At 38.5% G+C, this 18,630-nt stretch overlaps 1 protein-coding gene across 2 annotated transcripts in view; it reads right to left on the bottom strand.

Moving 5' to 3' along the window:
- The window catches only part of CBFA2T2 (core-binding factor, runt domain, alpha subunit 2; translocated to, 2), a 142,941-nt gene that overhangs the window by 19,792 nt on the left and 104,519 nt on the right, over positions 1-18,630 (bottom strand). For both annotated transcript variants that reach the window (XM_010854860.1, XM_010854861.1), the window contains exons 4-6: positions 7,609-7,698; positions 3,056-3,237; positions 1,902-2,155 (exon numbers count right to left, since the gene is read on the bottom strand). In XM_010854860.1, the coding sequence (XP_010853162.1) occupies positions 1,902-2,155; positions 3,056-3,237; positions 7,609-7,698 (526 nt within the window). The remainder of the gene's footprint in view (positions 1-1,901; positions 2,156-3,055; positions 3,238-7,608; positions 7,699-18,630) is intronic.

Below are 18,630 nucleotides of genomic sequence, written 5' to 3'. Positions count from 1 at the left end.
GACTGCAAGGAGATCCAACCAGTCGATTCTGAAGATCAGCCCTGGGATTTCTTTGGAAGGAATGATGCTAAAGCTGAAACTCCAGTACTTTGGCCACCTCATGTGAAGAGTTGACTCATTGGAAAAGACTCTGATGCTGGGAGGGATTGGGGGCAGGAGGAGAAGGGGACGACAGAGGATGAGATGGCTGGATGGCATCACTGACTCGATGGACATGAGTCTCAGTGAACTCCGGGAGTTGGTGATGGACAGGGAGGCCTGGCATGCTGTGATTCATGGGGTTGCAAAGAGTCGGACACAACTGAGCGACTGATCTGATATCCAGATTGGAAGACAAATGGCTGATTGTAAAACAGAACCATCAAGGTAGAGGATTAAAAGATCTTTCGAGCAGAACACTTCAAGATGAAAAAAAAAACCTCTTTCTAAAACTGGTAGAAATATAAGGAAAACCTGACCAAAATGTACTTATAGCTAGTTTGTGGCATACTTCTCTCTAATGGATTCAACTGGCAAAAAAACTTGTATGAATATAGAAGAAATCAATAGGAAGTCTCATTTTTAACAAAATGAAACATACAGAACAGCTGCGAAGGGAGGCATCATAGCATACTGGGAATATAGCCAAGCTCTCAGCATCAGACAACTGGGGTCAGACTCTTGTTTTTGCCACTTTCTAGCTATGTGATTCTGGCCACAGTTCTGTCTATTTTCATGTATAAAAAGATGTAAACTCCATGGAGCCCCATGTGTGAGGATTAACTGAGACAACCGACATATACTACAATCTAAGTACTTAAGACTCAGTAAACATTGGCGGCTGAGAACATCACTGCTGTCACGGCCCTCACCATTCAGCTACCACTGCATGAAGCCAGAGCCCTACTGTGGTTCAAGTCTCTGAAAGATGACAGTGAGTCTAAGTCAGAGGGGGACAGGCAAATGTTTCGCAACTTTTTACTCCACAGGGCAACCCACAAATGGAAATGTATGGGCAATCCTGGAAGCTAGTAGCCCTCTGGTTCTCTGCTCTGACACACCTCAGCAGAACAACTGCAAAGAACCTTCTGCAGTAAAGTTACATGAGTACATGACAAAGAGCTTTGTTCAAAACTGATCTCACTCTGCATTTTCTGAGTCTCTTGTAAATGTTATCATACTTTCATAATTGAAAAAAAAAAAAAACCAAAACTGATCTCAGGTGAGGTTTGCTAGGGGACTTTTTGTTTTTTTCTTAAATTTAATGGTTGCTGAGGACGCATATGCCAGGCATTCCTGGCACATGACAATGACCCAGCACAGGGGGTGGTTTTCTCTCCATTTTAGAAATGAGTAAGCCGAGGCACAGGAAGCCTATGCAACTTGGATCAGATCACACAGCTAGTTATAATGCAGAATCAAGATTTAATTTCAGGTATGCCTCACCTCTGACCTAAATGTCTCTGTACCTTTCACCACGTTTTACATCTTTGTTGTTTAACTTCTAAAACATTTCACTCTGTAATAAACTCAGACTTACAGAAATGTTGCAAGAGTAAAGAATTCTCATATACCCTTCACCCAGATTTCCTAAATGTAATTTTATCTCACTTTGCCATTCTCCATTTCCCTTCTGAAATGTATCAGAATAAATAATACCCCTTTATTTTTAAATGCTTTTCACTGTGTATTTCCTAAAATATGTTTAGCCCACTTCCACCCTATAATGATAATAGAAACAAAGTATGAATTGAGATAAATTTCAAATGAGAATACTGTAATTCTAACATTCTTTTCATGTATGATATTGTTTTATCAGTGGGAAAAAAAGCAATGATGATAGTATTTTATCACTAAGAAGGAAAGAAAACCACGAATTCAATCTGAATTTAAATCATTATCGTGCTGTTTATGCCACTTACTAAGATTGTGGTGTCTATCACGAACTTCTCGATGTTCTATCATCTTGCTGGGCTCACGATATAGGTGGGAAGTTGCGATATCTTCTAAGGTGTAGTGCTGAAGAGGCGGAGGAGTAGGATGGAACTGGCCCCCAGGATTCATGAGGGGCACAGTGAGGGCAGGACTGTGCCGGGGAGCAGGGCTAATGGTACACACTCTCTTGGCAGGAGGCTCAGGAGCAATTGCGTCTCTTTCAAAACTGCTCTCTTCCCGCCTGTAGAAGAACGGGCAAGTACACGTCTGAGCCTGTCAGCGAGTGTTGGTGCAAACATTTCCTAGGCACCTACTGTGTGCTATGTATCGTGCATTTTCACAAACAGGAAGATGTTAAGAACAGTGTGAGATGAGGCGTGAACTGAAATGTCTTCAGGGGCCAGGCAGATAAAGGCAACCACTGATTTATCCCAGCATAAGAGGAGAGGTCAAACCCATCCACACCAAGCAGAAACGTCTCAACCTCATGAAGCAAAGGAGAAATTAAGGAGATGACACATTTTCTTACTTGACAGGACTATCGAAGATTATGGGTTCAACTATGTTTAGAAATGCTGTTCAATGTCAAATTTGCTACTGTGGAGGTCAGTATTGGAAAGAGACAATTCTCCACATAGGAGGAAAAAAGCTCACATAATTAATATACTTGTGATTTGGTAGGATTTTTAGTCATTTGCTTCAATTGTAGCAAATTTTCCACTGTTATTAAAATGTTGCTTCCTCAACAAACCATAGAAAATAGTGTTAGATACTCATACATAAATTTCCAGGATAAATTAAATTAATATAATTTCAATTTTCAAAGTAAAGTGATTACACGTTTATAAGACTTTACATCAGAAAAAAATGCCTTAAACAAGATTATATTTTCTATGGTTTTGGAGCAGTGGACACACAGAATACTTGAGAGCAGAATTTATCAGCAGGGGTGTACAGAGTCATTTGAAGAGTTGAAAAGCATTCTGCTGCCTGATGCTGTGACAAAGCAAAACTAGCCTTAGAAATTCTGAGTCCATACCTATATATAACCACAGTCATCCAGTTCTTTTTCTTTCACAAGAAAGGGAAAGCTCAGAGCCGTTCCAGAAAATCAAGGACAAAGCAGCTCTTCTCAGCTTACCTTTCTGGACTGGGCCTTTTTCCATTTCCATGCACTTCCATGAGCAGCTCAGAAGAGTCAGCAGGAGACGCAATACTTGTGTTGAGCAGAAGGTGTTCGTGCTGAGCCAGGTACTGGGATGGGGTCTGCTTGGCGGCCCGAGCACAGTGCAGCAGTTCTCGCTGCAGCAGAGGCAGGTTGGCCTTGAAAAGAAGAGGCAGGGGCTGGAAGGCAGTTTTCCCAGTGTTGGGCCCTACACACAGGCCTCTGCACCTCCAAAGGCTTTCACAAACAGGATGACACAAAACAAAAGCCCTTCTCTCCTTGTTAGTCCAATTTTCATATGACACCCATTATACTGAGCTTAAATTATTAACTTGTCTACTGTCCCCACAAGATCTAAATCCCTTTAAGCAAGAAACTGTGCTTTATTTATCTTTGTGGCCCCAGTACAGAGTCAAAACTCAATAAAGGTTTGTTGAACATAATAGTTGCAAAACTTAAACATTTTTGAACACTTTGACCAGTTAGAGAATTAGTAATGCCTACATGGAGAAGGCAATGGCACCCCACTCCAGTACTCCTGCCTGGAAAATCCCATGGATGGAGGAGCCTGGAAGGCTGCAGTCCATGGGGTCGCTGAGGGTCGGACACGACTGAGTGACTTCACTTTCACTTTTTACTTTTATGCATTGGAGAAGGAGATGGCAACCCACTCCAGTGTTCTTGCCTGGAGAATCCCGGGGACAGGGGAGCCTGGTGGGCTGCCGTCTATGGGGTCACACAGAGTCGGACACGACTGAAGCGACTTAGCATATATATAGCATATACACGGGAATAGGAGGCACTCACTCTTTCCTTTCTCATTTTAAGTCCTGGTTCCTACAATGCAGGAGACCCAGGTTTGATCCCTGGGTTGGGACGATGCCCTGGAGAAGGAAATGGCAACCCACTCCAGTACTCTTGCCTGGAAAATCCCAAGGACCAAGGAGCCTGGTAGGCTACAGTCCATGGGGTCGCAAAAAGTTGGACACAACTTAGGGACTTCACTTCACTCTTTTCTGAATCCTAGGACATTCTGATAGCACAAAAACCTTGCCTTCCCGTTCTCTCTTAGAGCTGCCATGGAATTCTGTAAACAGCAATTATTCTGGCTTAGTTGGAACATGGGGTCTTGAAAAAAGTAACAGGAGTGATAGGAACGGGGCAACAAGCCTTAGACTAGTGTAGTATCTGAGTATACACAGGTGTCCCACGGGCAGAATCTATTTCTTACTGTGCTGCTCCATTGAGCACATTCCCTTATTTTGTAAAAGGATAATTCTTGATGTACTGATTATTTTTCCTTCTCCTCACACTTAAACCTCTAATGAGACAAATCATACAAAAAACCCTGTGCACCTTTAAACTTAACTATAAGTCCTTCATGTATAAAATATACTTTCCCCATGCTTAATTAAAAAAATAATTATATTTTCCCTCAAATTTTAAAACAACTCAGACTGAGCTCATAATAAGCCTTTATCCCAAGGGAAACAGACGAGCAAGTGAAAGGAGAGTTTAATACATGCAAGTACTCATCCCTTTACCAACAGTTAATTTAGCAAGCACCATAATTAGTGACTGTTTTAAAGCAGAAATAAATTGACAAAAACCCAAATGCTAGCCAAAAAGCTGCCAGAACAACCTACCTCATGCTGTTTTCCAAAATAACTAGTTAAGAATAGAGAATTTGATGATATAAAACACTTTTAAAGTTTTCTATTTTATAACTTCAATCTTGTAGCAACTGTAAAAACTTAATTGGAAAATATACAATGTTAGATCTCTATGCTTGTGACATGTGCCCTTTAATGAATTTTTTAAAATGTTAATTGTTTCCTATTAACACAAATTTCCCAAATCTCTCTGATTCTGGAGTCTTGGGGGAAATAATTATCTACTGGCTCTGATATACAGAAAAGAGACCAAGATAGAACTCACACAGCTGTTTCAAGGCTGAAAAAGGCATCCCAGACGGCTCTGAGAGCCCAAGGCGTCAATGCCATCAGAAAAGAGCCCAACACAGGCTGTGCATGGAGACCTGTGCATTTCCTTGCGTGTCTCTAATGTTCTCATTTAAAAAACCCCAAACACTAGAATCAGTACTTCAGTAAGTTGACTCAACCTTTTGATGCTATTACATTTTCTTAGGAAATAAAGAAGGTATAGGGGCATATTTATTTTGTCGAGACAAGAACTGATATTATGTGAGTACTCACATTGTGATAAAGGAGAGAAATTAAATTTCCACAAATACTGTATTGACAAAAGTCAAAATATAAAAAATTTGAGTTCAGTTTTTTTTTGTTTGTTAATAGTCTACTATTAATGAAAAGAATGAAATTCATTTGCTAGCGATGGACTGAGGATAACATTTTTAGCTTATTTGGGGTTGAAAATAAGTATTTCCTATCATCAAACCGATCCCAATGTTCATCTGTAAAAATCATTCTTCTTTCTAGCGCTTGGTAAAACCATGTAGTGGGCTGGATACGGGTCATTAGTTTCCAAACTGTGCATGGTCTAGAATACAATGGTGTCTGACCCTAGCCTTTCATTGCCTTTGACCTATTTTATAACACTGCAACTTAACCTTTCGATGGCAATGCAAAAACCTGCTGTCTGTGAACGTGCATAAAATTACATGCAGCAAAGGTTCTAGGGACTTTTCCCTTGCCCCACTGTAGAAGCAGCCAATTTTACTTTTGTTTGCGTATTTTTATTTTGGCCACACCTTGTGGCATGCAGAATCATAATTTCTGGACCAGGGACCAAAACTGTGCCCCCTGCAGTGTGGAAGGGCAGAGCTCTAACCACTGGACGGCCAGGGAATTCCCTGTTTGCATATTCTTAGCAACAATCCCGATCTATAATGTACATTCTTTGGCTTCTCTCCTGAACAGGTTATAACACTTTATAGATTCCCTCATTAATAATGAGTTGAATTAAATACAATTCAAATTGTGTCACAGACACAGGTTCAGTTTTTAAACATCTTTATGAGTTATAGTATCACTTGTTCTTTTTTTAATTTATTATTTAATTGGAAGAAAACTGCTTTACCATGTTGTGCTGGTTTCTGCTATATAACCACTCTAATCAGCTGTAATTCGAGGTCATCAGAGCATCAGGCTTGGCGCCCTGTGTTATACAGCAACTCTCCACCATCTATCTATTTTGAACATGATAGTGTATATATATCAACACTACTCTTTCCATTTGTCCCACTCTCTCCCTTCAACTGTGTCCACAAGTGTGTTCTCTACGTGTGCACCTCCATTCCTTCTCTACAAACAGGTTCATCAATACATGTATATGCATTAATGTGTCTCTTGTTTTTAAAAATTACTGTTTAATAGGGAAAAATAGCACCAGTGGCACACCACCTTTACCAACTAATCAAAATCAACACCACCAATTACGAGACAAATGAACATCTATGTCTCCTGACAGCATGCAGTGATAAATGCATAACCTTGTTGTAATCATAAAGCACCATCAGAAAAACCCAAATTGAAGTATATGCTATAAAATCACACACTCTTTAAAATCCAGATCATAAGAGACTGAGAAGCTGTTCCTGATTAAAATGAACTGAAGGGAGACATGACAGTGTAATCCAACATGTGCTCCTGAATTAGATGCGGGACCAAAAATCAGGACATTTTGCTAAAAAGGACATTTGTGGGACATCTGGTGAATATGAATAAGATCTATAGATAATACTGTATCAATGTTACTTTCTAGATTCGATAATTATACTAAAGTATTCATATGTATCATGCTTGCAGCTTATTCTAAAACATTTCTGTGGAAAAAATTATAGAATAATGATGATGTGATAAAATATTAACATTCAGAGAATCTGAATTTTACTGTACCATCTTAAAACTTTTTTGTGAGCACAAAATTAATTCAAAATAAAATTGTCATCTTTTATATGTAAATTTAACCCGGACTCACATATCAGGGATGCACAATAATTTTAAACAATGTCCCCAAAAGGTATGTTCCAGAGGACAATTAATTTCAGAGGACATAATTAGAAACTAGACTAAATGGGGGGAAGAGAGAAGCAAATAATGACTTCCCACATGCTCTTCCACATACCCTTAGGATTAGTCCTAACTGCAAAGGCCTCTGTTTTGACAGCCTCCACTGATAACACACACTCTTTACCCGGTGGCCACAACCAAGAGAGTGTTCAGTTACTTCTTCTGCCAAGAGCCCAACCACCGTGTCACGCACACACCTCTAGCCCACCCACTCCTGTTCCCCACCTCCCACCTGCTCCTTCTGTGTGTCATCAACAGTGTCTGCATATAAACCACAACTCAAGGCTTTTGCAACTCTCATCTCACCAAACATGAACCTTATCTGAAAACTGCACTCACATTTTCTCTAGCAGCCTCCAATAAAACAAAGACATGAAAATGTGGCAAGCTGCCCTGATGGAGATCGTAGAAGAGGGATCAGTAGCAGCTTTGAAGAAATGCTGAAGATAATTTACAATCAGTAGTTATAAAAATTACCTTGAGGAATGGAATAACAAAAGGACGAAGAGGAAAGTTTGTAGCCTCCTGGAGCTTGCAATGGAATTCTTCAATTGTTACTGTTGAGTTCTGAAAAAAGAAAATAACACTGTTCAACTTCAAAAACTGGACAGTGTTATCCTAACATAAATCTGACAGTGCTGAGCCCTTTGAAATAATGAGGATAATTCCAAGAGCACTATTGTGAACCCAGATCCCTCTCAAAAGTTAACCAGATTGTTTCCTTTATGAAAGAAATCCAGCCTCTTTGATTTTCTTCTCAACTGTCCCTAATCTAGTAAGTTCCCCATAAGGTTCAGCAGCCTAGGCAAAATAGGGCATTGCATTCCTCCCATGAAGAATGGCACTGAGGTCCCCTGTCTTGAGGGGCTCATCACAAGTCACCTTAGGTACAAGTAACCAAGGGTACAGTGTTTCCAGTTGAACAGTTCCCAAATTAGTCCACAGTATCAACTTAATGACTTGGAGCCTCATTTCTTCAGTTCATTTCTTCATTGGTTCTGCCTACCTCCTAGCATCAGTTCCCTAAATCTTCTAAGCTGGAAGTTAATAACAAAAATAGGTGCTCTTCAAGTGGTCTGTTTACAAATCAGAGTACCTCCAAGTGAGCAGACTTCCACTAGCTAAATTTTAGTATTCCCAGGAAACTTTTCAGCATTTTCCCAGTATTTTTTCAAGTCTTTCTTTAAACTAGGATTCTCAGCTTCTCTAAGAGGAATATAACAATACAAATATTTTCTTCAAAGTTCACAAACCATTTTTATTTTTACTTCAATTCCTTAAAACACAGCATACTAAGTTAAAAACAAAACATTAATCTGAATTCTTGCTTGCCTAAAAGAACAATGACAACTTCAAGGATTTATTTATATAAAATCATCAAGTGTTCAAAGACGTAACATGTACCGCACAAATTATTCATCAGCAAAGTATTGCTTCTTAATAAGAAGAGATGGAAAATATATAGGTCCACCAACACAATACTGCATTAAAAATTATAATGCATTTATTATTATTTATTATTAATAATGCATTATTATAATGCATAATACATTAGAACACTTAGGGTGGTAGATTTGTATGCATAAATGAAGCAAGATACCTATAATATACTAAGTGAAAAACCAGTAACATAGAGGTATATTCTAATAATACATTTTTGAAAAAAACACACATTTATATAATATTTTAAGTATCTGGAAGGAAAATTACAACAGTAGTTATTTCTAGATGTGAAATTATGTTTGATCTTCCAAATATAGCATACAATATTGAGTAAAAACTAAAATATTTCTTTAGAAAAAAGAATGTATCAAATTTAACCAGGTTAAATGAAAATGTTTGAACAGCTTATCCCATTTCATATAAAAAAAATTCCTTTTAAACCTGAGTGCCTGATTTTGTAAATGACAGGTATATAATGCAACCAAATCTACTGACAATCAGGGAACAAAAATTAAGTATAAGAGAAGGGCCTCCCCGGTGGCTCAGACAGTAAAGAATCTGCTTGCAATATGTGAGACCCATGTTCAATCCCTGGGTCAGGAAGGGAACCTGACTGAAATGGCAACCCACTCCAGTGTTCTTGCCTGGAGAATTCCATGGACAGAGCAGCCTGGTGGGCTACAGTCCATGGGGCACAAAGAACAGGACATGCAGCTTGTGGGGTTTTCTAGTTCCCCAGCCAGGAACTGAACCAGGGTGCTCAGCAGTGACAGCATGGAGTCCTAACCACTGGACCACGAGGGAATTCCTCAGATGTGATGTCTCGTTTGAGGTCTACTCAGCTGTTGAATCTATAGATACAGGTCTTTTGTTATATTTTCAGCCTTTATTTTAGCCCCACATTCTTTCTTTCCTCCTACTATGACTCAGACCTCTTTCGAATCTCCAAGGTTCTATTCATTTTTTTTAAACTTCTCTATGTTGTATAGACGGGGTAGTTTTTTCAAGTGCTCTAGCTTCAAGTTTACTGATTCTTTCCAGTCTATTGTTGAGTCCATCACTGAATTTTTATAATTTCGTTATATTTGTCAGTTCTCCAATTTGCATTTAGTTCTACTTTATACCTTCTATGTCCTTGCTGAGACCTTTGTATTTCTTCATTTGTGTAACTGCTCACTGAAGCATTTTTATGATGGCTGACTCAAAACCCCTGTCAAAAAATTCTGTTTTTGAGGCATCCTCCATCACTGTGCCGTTGAGAACAGGAGAATCTCTGAAACTGCCAGCTGCGGTATAATCCCAAGTTTCCCACTCAACCTGTTGATCAGAAGAGGAAGGAGGGGTTCCTTACTGATGGGCAGTGGTGGGAGCTCAGACTCCCCACTAGGTCTCTTATGGGAGAGGGAAGGTTGTACATTATTATTTTTTTTTTCCTGAGCTGGTCGACTACAATAGAGTGATTTTTGTCTAAAAGTTTTCTACCTTACTTGGAAGATCCTTTCCTAGTCCTTTGGCTAGAAAGAGGTGGGTTTGTTGTGGTGGTGGTTTTTGGTTTGCTTTTGTCTGTGCTCATCAGCATTTCCTTGTTACTGATTTCTCCAGACCACAGTCCAGGATATATGATGAAAGCATAAAACCAAGGGAACTCACTGCTATGTATTTCCTTGGGTCTCAAGGTCACTAGCCAATCTGCTTTCTTCTATCTTCAAGAGTCTTAATTTTGCTTTATGTAACTGTTCTTTTTTTTTTTTTGCTGTATTTGTCAGGAAGAATAGGTATACTTTACCTTTCTGTTGGAGCTTCCCTGGTGGCTCAGATGGTAAAGGATCTGCCTGCTAATGTGGGAGACCTGGGTTTGATCCCTGGGTTGGGAAGATCCCTTGGAGAAGGGAATGACAACATACTCCAGAGTTCTTGCCTGGAGAATTCCACGGACAGAGCAGCCAGGTTCAACTCGCAGAGTTGGACTCAACCAGAGTGACTTACACACACCTTTTTTTTTTACATCTCTGAATCAGACTGGACATGACCATATCATATTCCATTAAACTGAGGTACTATCATTTACTCAGGCATTTATAGAACATTTAGCTGGTTCTAATTTTTTTTGGCCTTATAAATACTGTTAGTGCACATTGGTTGTCATTTTCTTAGGATGAATGTCAAGGAGAAATACTGGGAAGTCAAAGGAACTGTCTAGTTTAAGGCATAAACTACCTTCCAGAATGTGTATTTTCCAGATAAGTAGCCAGAGTAGAAAACATTTATCTTTACCTTGCAATGGAAATTGCCACCCTTGCTTCCTGGTATAGTTAAGGACAACCAGGACCTTACCTCTTACACAACAGAAATACCAAATGCACACAGGTGAACTAAACTCTGGCTATGCTACCTATGTGATCTTTTCTGACTTTGCTAAGCAAGCTTTCTCCACATGGAATGACTGTGCATTTATATATGCTTGCCAAAATCTTAACCATTCCTTACGTAAATAGAAGATCAAATAAGGCTTTCATGGATTGGGGAAATATAATAATCTAAAGGTGTTAATTTTCTACCAAATTAGACAAGTTTTCACCAAGAGGGTAGAAAAAAAGAAAAAGAAAAGGGAAAAAGGAAAAAAAAGACAGGAAAAAGAACAGACTGGTAAGCTCAAATGCAACATGCATAAGACAATCATTTTATTTACAAATAATGACAGTTTTGTTTATCTTTTTCCAATCCTTATATCTTATTTACTAGGCTATAATGTTCAGGTTTACAGAGAATAGACTTTCTATCTGGTTCCTATTATCTGAGGGAAAGCTTTTGAAATTTCACCATTAAGCAGAGGTCTGCTGAAGGTTTTCGGTTTATACATACAACTGTCATCAGATTAAGGAAATTCCTGCTAGGTGTGCATTTTTTAACAACAAATAGATATTAAATTTAACAAACATTTGTCTCCAAATATAGTTTCAATACCAATTACTATAGATTACATGTTTCCGTAAGCCCTCAAAATTTCTACACCGAAACTTCATTTCCAATATTTGGAAGCACAGCCTTTGGGAGATGACTAGATCAGGAGGACAGAACCCTAATGAATGGCATTAGAGCTCTTATAAAAAAGATCCCAGAAAGCTCTCTTGCCTCTTCCGCCCTGTGAGGACACAGTGAGAAGACCATCTATGAACCAGGAAGTGGGCTCTCACCAGACACCTAATATGCTGAACTTTGATCTTGAACTTACCAACCTTGAGAGCTGTGAGAAATGAATATTTGTTGTTTATAAGCCACCTATTCTTTAATACTCTAAGAGCCCAAAAGGACTAAGACACTCATCTTTTTAAAAATCTATTTTAATTAGAGGATAACTGCATTATAATCTTGTATTGGTTTCTAATGTCCGACAATGTGAATCAGCCATAAGCAGATATATATCCTCTAACCCTTGAGGCTCTCTCCCCACCCCCGCCATCCTACCCCTCTAGGTTTTCACAGAGCAGCAGGCTGAGCACCCTGTGTTATACAGCAATATCCCACTAGCTATCTTTTTTACACATGGTAACGTATGTATTTCGATGCTACTAAATTTGTCCCACCCTCTTCTTCCCCCACTGTGTCCACAAATCCATTTGCCTATGTCTGCATAAAATGCTGATCTTTTTTTTTTTTTTAAATAAGCTTATTTATTTTTATTTATCTATCTATCTAGTTTTGGCTATTCTGGGTCTTTGTTGCTGTGTGGGCTTTTCTCCGGTTGCAGCGAGTGGGGGCTATTCTCTAGTTGCAGTACACAGGCTTCTCATTGCAGTGGCTTCTCTTGTGGAGCACAGGCTCTAGGATGTACCAGCTTCAGATGCTGTGGTACGTGGGTGCCACGTTGTGGCTCCCAGGCTCCAAGGCATATGTGCAATAGTTGTGACACATGGGCTTAACTGCTCTGCAGTGTGTGGGATTGTCCCAGATTAGGGATTGAACCCGACTCTCCTACACTGGGCAGGTAGATTCTTTACCACTGAGCCACCAGGGAAGCCCCAAGATGTTGATCTCAGTGAAAATCTCAATATGTGAGAATATAAACTGGCATAAACTTGGAAAAACAATTTGGCCTTATATACTAAATTTACATACATGTATACCCTATGATTCTTGCCTGGAAAATCCCTTGGATGGAGGAGCCTGGTAGGCTGCAGTCTATGGGGTCGCTAAGAGTTGGACACAACTGAGCGACTTCCCTTTCACTTTTTACTTCCATGCATTGGAGAAGGAAATGGCAACCCACTCCAGTGTTCTTGCCTGGAGAATTCCAGGGACAGGGGAGCCTGTTGGGCTGCCGTCTATGGGGTCGCACAGAGTGGGACACAACTGGAGTGACTTAGCATAGCCTATGAAATCACAATTCCACTGTTCAGTGCAATGCTTGCATACATGTACTATACATAAAAATGCTCATTATTTACAATGGCCTTTGTACAGAATAGACAATATAGTTGGTCAACAATTGCTAACCTTAGGAAAGCCTGCTTGCAAGGTTGGGGCACTGACTGGTGTCTAGGAACTTATAATTTCCTACACTGATACAAAACTTTTCATAACTGAAAAAGTGAAAGCATCTCAAGTATTCATCAATGGATGAAGGCATAAGCAAAACATAGTGTGTATGTGTGTGAGTGTGTGTATAATGAAGTATTAACTCATAACAAGGAGAAAATTGTAAGACATGCTACAACATGACTCTAGACCAATAGGGTGAACCTTGACAATATTATGTAAGTGAAATAAGCCAGCCACAAAAAGATAAATACTGTGCTTTCACTAATATGAGGTACCTAGAGTAGTCAAGTAGAATGATGGCTGACAGAGCTGAGGAAAGAATGAAACAGGGAATCATTGCTTAAGGACACAAGTTACAGTTCCAAAAGATAAAAAAACTTCTGAAGGTAGATGGTGGTTGATGTTGCACAACAATGAGTATATTTAGTACCAGTGAACTGTGCACTTAAAAATGGTTAAGATAAAAAAAACAGTTAAGGTGGTAAATTTTGTGCTATGTGTATCTTACCACCTCATGATCAAACAATTAAAAAATCTGAAAGAGAAAAAAAACGAAACTTTAACCCAAGCACAACCATTTAAAAGAGACAATTGGCTATATCTACGTTTGGCTCAGATGGTAAAGAATCTACCCACAATTCAGGAGACCTAGTTTCGATCTCTGTGTCGGGAAGATCCCCTAGAGAAGGGAATGGCACCCTACGCCAGTATTCTTGCCTGGAGAATCCCATGAACAGAGGAGCTTGGCAGGCTGCAGTTGATGGATTTGCAAATTCGGACATGACTGAGCAACTAACACTTTCACTGTCGAGGACTAGCAAACCACTCCACTGTATCCTCAAGATGTTTTCTCTTCAAGTCTTCTCTGCTCTCCTTGAGACAGAGACTCCAAACAAACAAACAAAACGTATATTTTCATAGCTCATAGCTGGAAAAAATTCGTTGTGTGTGTGCATGCATGTGCAAATGAGCTGTCATTTTTTCCTTTTACGTTTGAAATTAAGCAGATGCTACTTAAAGTAATTTGCTGCTGGAAATGGCATCAGACAAATTCTGATGTCTACTTTGCTTCCAATTATGTTCAAACTCATTTTGACATTTAAGGTAAATTTTATTAGTCTAGAGTCAGAAAGACTTTTCCATGGTACTCTAAAATCTGACCAATAAACAGAACCCCCGTCACCCCAAACAAAGAAACAAAAACACCTTCCCTCAATGGATGACAGTACTATTTTTACAAGCTCTGATTTATGCTCAACACTAACTTTCCTTCTAGGAGTCTGGAGTTTCATACATGCTGCACAGAGTGCCTATGTGCCCACTCATCGAGTGTTTAATGGGGTTCCTTGGGTAGAAACATCACACATATGCTGCTGTTATCTTCACAGATGGGATACAGGGGAAAAAGGAAGCCTACACATGGATTCCTCCAGATCCTGACTGTGTCTCACCTTTCTGATCCAGCTGCGTATTCTTATTATATTTCTGTATTAAATCTCAGCTCTGGGCACAACAATATGCCAAATCCCGAGAATTCTAGCAAATCTCAAAACGTGGGAGTGGTGTTGGGGGACCTATGATGCTGCCTCAAAATGTAAGAAACTCAAATGTCCATTGAAAACTATAAACTGTGGTTAAGCTGCCAATGCAGGGGACACAGGTTCGATTCATGGTCCAGGAAGATTCTACATGCTGCAGAGCAACTAAGCCTGTGCAAGACAACTACTGAAAGCCTTGCTCTAGACCCCATGTTCTGCAACAAGAGAAATCACAGCAATGAGAAGCCCATGAATTGCAGATACAGAGTAGTCTCCACCTGCTGAAACTAAAGAAAGTCCTTGTGCGGTAACGACAACCCGACACAGCCCCAAATAAATATTTTTATACAGTATAAATTGTGGTATATTTCTACAATGAAACATTATACAGCAATGATAATGAACCACCACTAATAACCACAGTTGTACAAAACAACAGGGATAGAATCTCGCATGATAAAGAAGTCATTTATTACATTTTGCCTTGTATGAAAGTGGTTTCTTCTACACAATACTGAGTAATGTTTTAAAGCAGCAGTTCATAAACTTTTATAGTCTCGTAAACCCTCTAATTATTGTGGGTTACATCTATCAATAATCACTATCTCTGAAAATAAAACTGAGAAGTAAAAACAATTGTTATGGATACAAACTTTTGTAAGGAAATAAAAACCAACGCATGCCAGACACTACCGTAGAACAGTTGGCCCCTGTTCCTTGGATGACGAGAGGGGAGTGCACTCCTGGGATGCATAGGATATCTCTTACAGAGAGCTACTTCTCCAGAATCAGGAAATGTAACTAACCTACCACATACAAAAAAATACAAATAGAAACGTAGACAAAATGAGGCAACAGAAGAATGTTTCAGACAAAGGAACAAAATAAAACCCCAGGAGAACAGGTGATGTAGAGATAGGCAATCCACCCAAGAAAGAGTTCAGAATAATGACTGTAAAGATGATCAAAGAATTTGGGAGGAAAATGGATACACAGAGCAATAAAGCAGAACTTTTCAAGAAACAATTAGAAAATAATAAAAAACAACCAAAAAGAGGTGAAGAATACAATAACTGAAATGAAAAATTCACTAAAAGGAATCAATAGTAGACTAAATGAGGTAGAATTATCGATAAATGAGCTGAATGACAAAGTATGGAAATCACTGCTACCAAACAGAAAAAAGAATGAACAGAAATGGAGACAGTGTAAGAGACCTCTAGAACAACATCAAGTGCGGTAATGTTTGCATTATAGGGGACACCGAAGGAGAAGAAAGAGAAAGAGACTGAGAAAATATTAAGAGTTGATAGCTGAAAACTTCTTTAACCTGGAAGCCCAGGAAGCACTGTCCTATACAGGATTAATCTACAGAAAAACACACCAAGACACATTTGTAAACAAAATGACAAAAATTAAAGATAAACAGAGAATATTAAAAGCAATAAGGGAAAAGTAACAAATAACATACAAAGGAACTCCAGTAAGGCTATCAGCTGATTTTTTAGCAAAAACTGCTAAAAAAAGAGGAGTGGCACAATACACTTAAAGTGATGAAAAAATTAGGAAATGGAAAAGCTTACTGGTAAAGGCAAATATAAATAAAAGCAAGAAATCATCCATACACAAAGCTCCTGGAGGGTGGGGTAGACTAAAGTAGCAACATTTCCATATCCACAATAAGCAGTTAAGGGACACATAAAACAATTAGATGTAAAATATAAAACCCAAAACAGTAATCATGAGGGGAGCAGAGTACAAAATGCAGAGTATCTAAAACTCTTCTGAAAGAAATCAGCAACTTAAAACAAGCATGTGCATATATATATATAGAGAGAGAGAGAGACCACTATACAAAAACCTAATGGTAACTGCAAAAGAAAAATCTGTAATATATCTACACACAAAAAAGGAATTCAAACACAACAGCAAAGATAGTCATCAAATCACAGAAGAGAACAAAAGAAGAAAGGAAAAAAAGGACCTAAAATACAAATCCAAAAAACAATGAACAAAATGGCAATATAAGCATATATACTGATAATTACCTTAAATGTAAATGAACTAAGTGCTCCAACCAAAGGACAGACTGGCTGAATGGACACAAAAACAGGACCCATATATATGCTGCCTAAGCCTGGCGGGCTACAGTCCAAAGGGTTGCATACAGTCAGATAGGACTAAGTGACTGAGCGTGAGGTATGTGTCAGATCTCGAGACACATATAGACTGAAGGAGAGGAGATGGGAAAAGGTATTCCAAGCAAATAGAAATCAAAATAAAGTCAGAGTGGCAATACTCGTATCAGACAAAATAGACTTTAAAGACTGTGACTGAGTGGTCCAGTGGTTAGGATACCATGCTCTCACTGTCGAGGGCTCAGGTTCAATTTCTGGTCAGGGAACTAAGATTCCACAAGCTGAGTGGCATGGCCAAACCTCTCTCCCCCCGACCAAAAAAAAACCCCACCAAATATAATGATCAAAGAATCAACCCAAGAAGACAGAACAAGTGTAATATATATATGCACCCAACACAGGAGCAACATAAAGGCAAATGTTAACAGACACAAAGAACCTTAATACTCTATTTAATCAATGAACATATCACCCAGACAGAAAATCAATAAGGAAATACAGGTCTTAAGTGACAAATTATACCAGATGGACTTAATTGATATTTATAGGGCATTCCATCTGAAAGCAGCAGGATACTCACTCTTTTCAAGTGCTAATGAAACATTCTGCAGGACAGATCACATGCTGGGCAATTAAAGCATCAGAAAACTCAAATCATATCAAGTATCTTTTAAAACACAAACACACAGAGGTTAAACAATATGCTACTAAACAACCAATGGATCACTGAAGAAATCGAAGAGGAAATTAAAAAAAAATACCTGGAGACAAATAAAAATATGACACCCCAAAACCTATGGGTTGCAGCAAAAGCAGTTCTAAGAGGGAAGTTTACAGTGATACTAATTTACCTCAGGTAATATGAAAAATCTCAAATAAACAACCTAAGCTTACACCTAAAGCAGCTAGAGAATGAAGAAAAAACAAATCCCAAAGCTAGCAGAAGGAAAATAGCATAAAGATCAGAGCAGAAATAAATGAAGTGGAGATTTTAAAAAATGATCAATGAAACTAAGAACTGGTTCTTTGAAAAGATAAATAAAACTGAAAAACCTTTAGTGATTAATAAAAAAAGAGATGGCACAAATCAATAAAATAAGAAATGAAAAAGCAGAAGTTACAACCAATACCACAGAAAAATGAAAGGCTGTAAGAGACTATTAGGAGCAACTATATGCCAACAAAAGGGACAACCTAGAAGAAATGGACAAACTCTTAGAAACATACAATCTGCCATGTGAACTATGGAGAAATAGAAAATATGAGTGGGCCAATTACCAGTAATGAAATTAAATACGTAATTAAAAAACTCCCAACAAACAAAAGTTCAGGACCAGGTGGCTTCACAGGTGAATTATACCAAACATTTAGAGAAGAGTTAACACATATCCTCCTGAAACTATTCAAAAACTTGCAGAGGGGCGAATACTTCCAAACTCATTCTATTAGGTGACAATCACCCTGATAAAGATATTACAAAAAAAGAAAACTACAGGTTAATACCACTGATGAACATAGATGGAAAAATCCTCAACAATACTAGCAAACCAATTCCAACAATACTTTAAAAGGATTATACACCATGAATAATCAGAAATCAATCAATGTAATACATGACATTAACAAACTTAAGAATAAAAACCATATTATCATCTCAATAGACTCAGAAAAAGCTTCTGATAAAATCCAATATCTGTTTATGATTAAAAACTATGTCTACCAAAGAGGAAAGTGGGAGAGGGACAGATTAAGAATTTGGGGTTTACAGATACACACTATTATGTATAATACAGATATACAAACCTCTCTGCTACATAACTTAATAAAAGAGAGCTGGATTC

The sequence above is a fragment of the Bison bison genome, unplaced genomic scaffold (assembly GCF_000754665.1).
Source record: "Bison bison bison isolate TAMUID 2011002044 unplaced genomic scaffold, Bison_UMD1.0 scf7180017864352, whole genome shotgun sequence".
Classification (NCBI taxonomy): domain Eukaryota; kingdom Metazoa; phylum Chordata; class Mammalia; order Artiodactyla; family Bovidae; genus Bison; species Bison bison.
The sequence above is the reverse complement of the archived record's forward strand: the minus strand, read 5'-3'. Positions and strand labels throughout refer to the sequence as shown.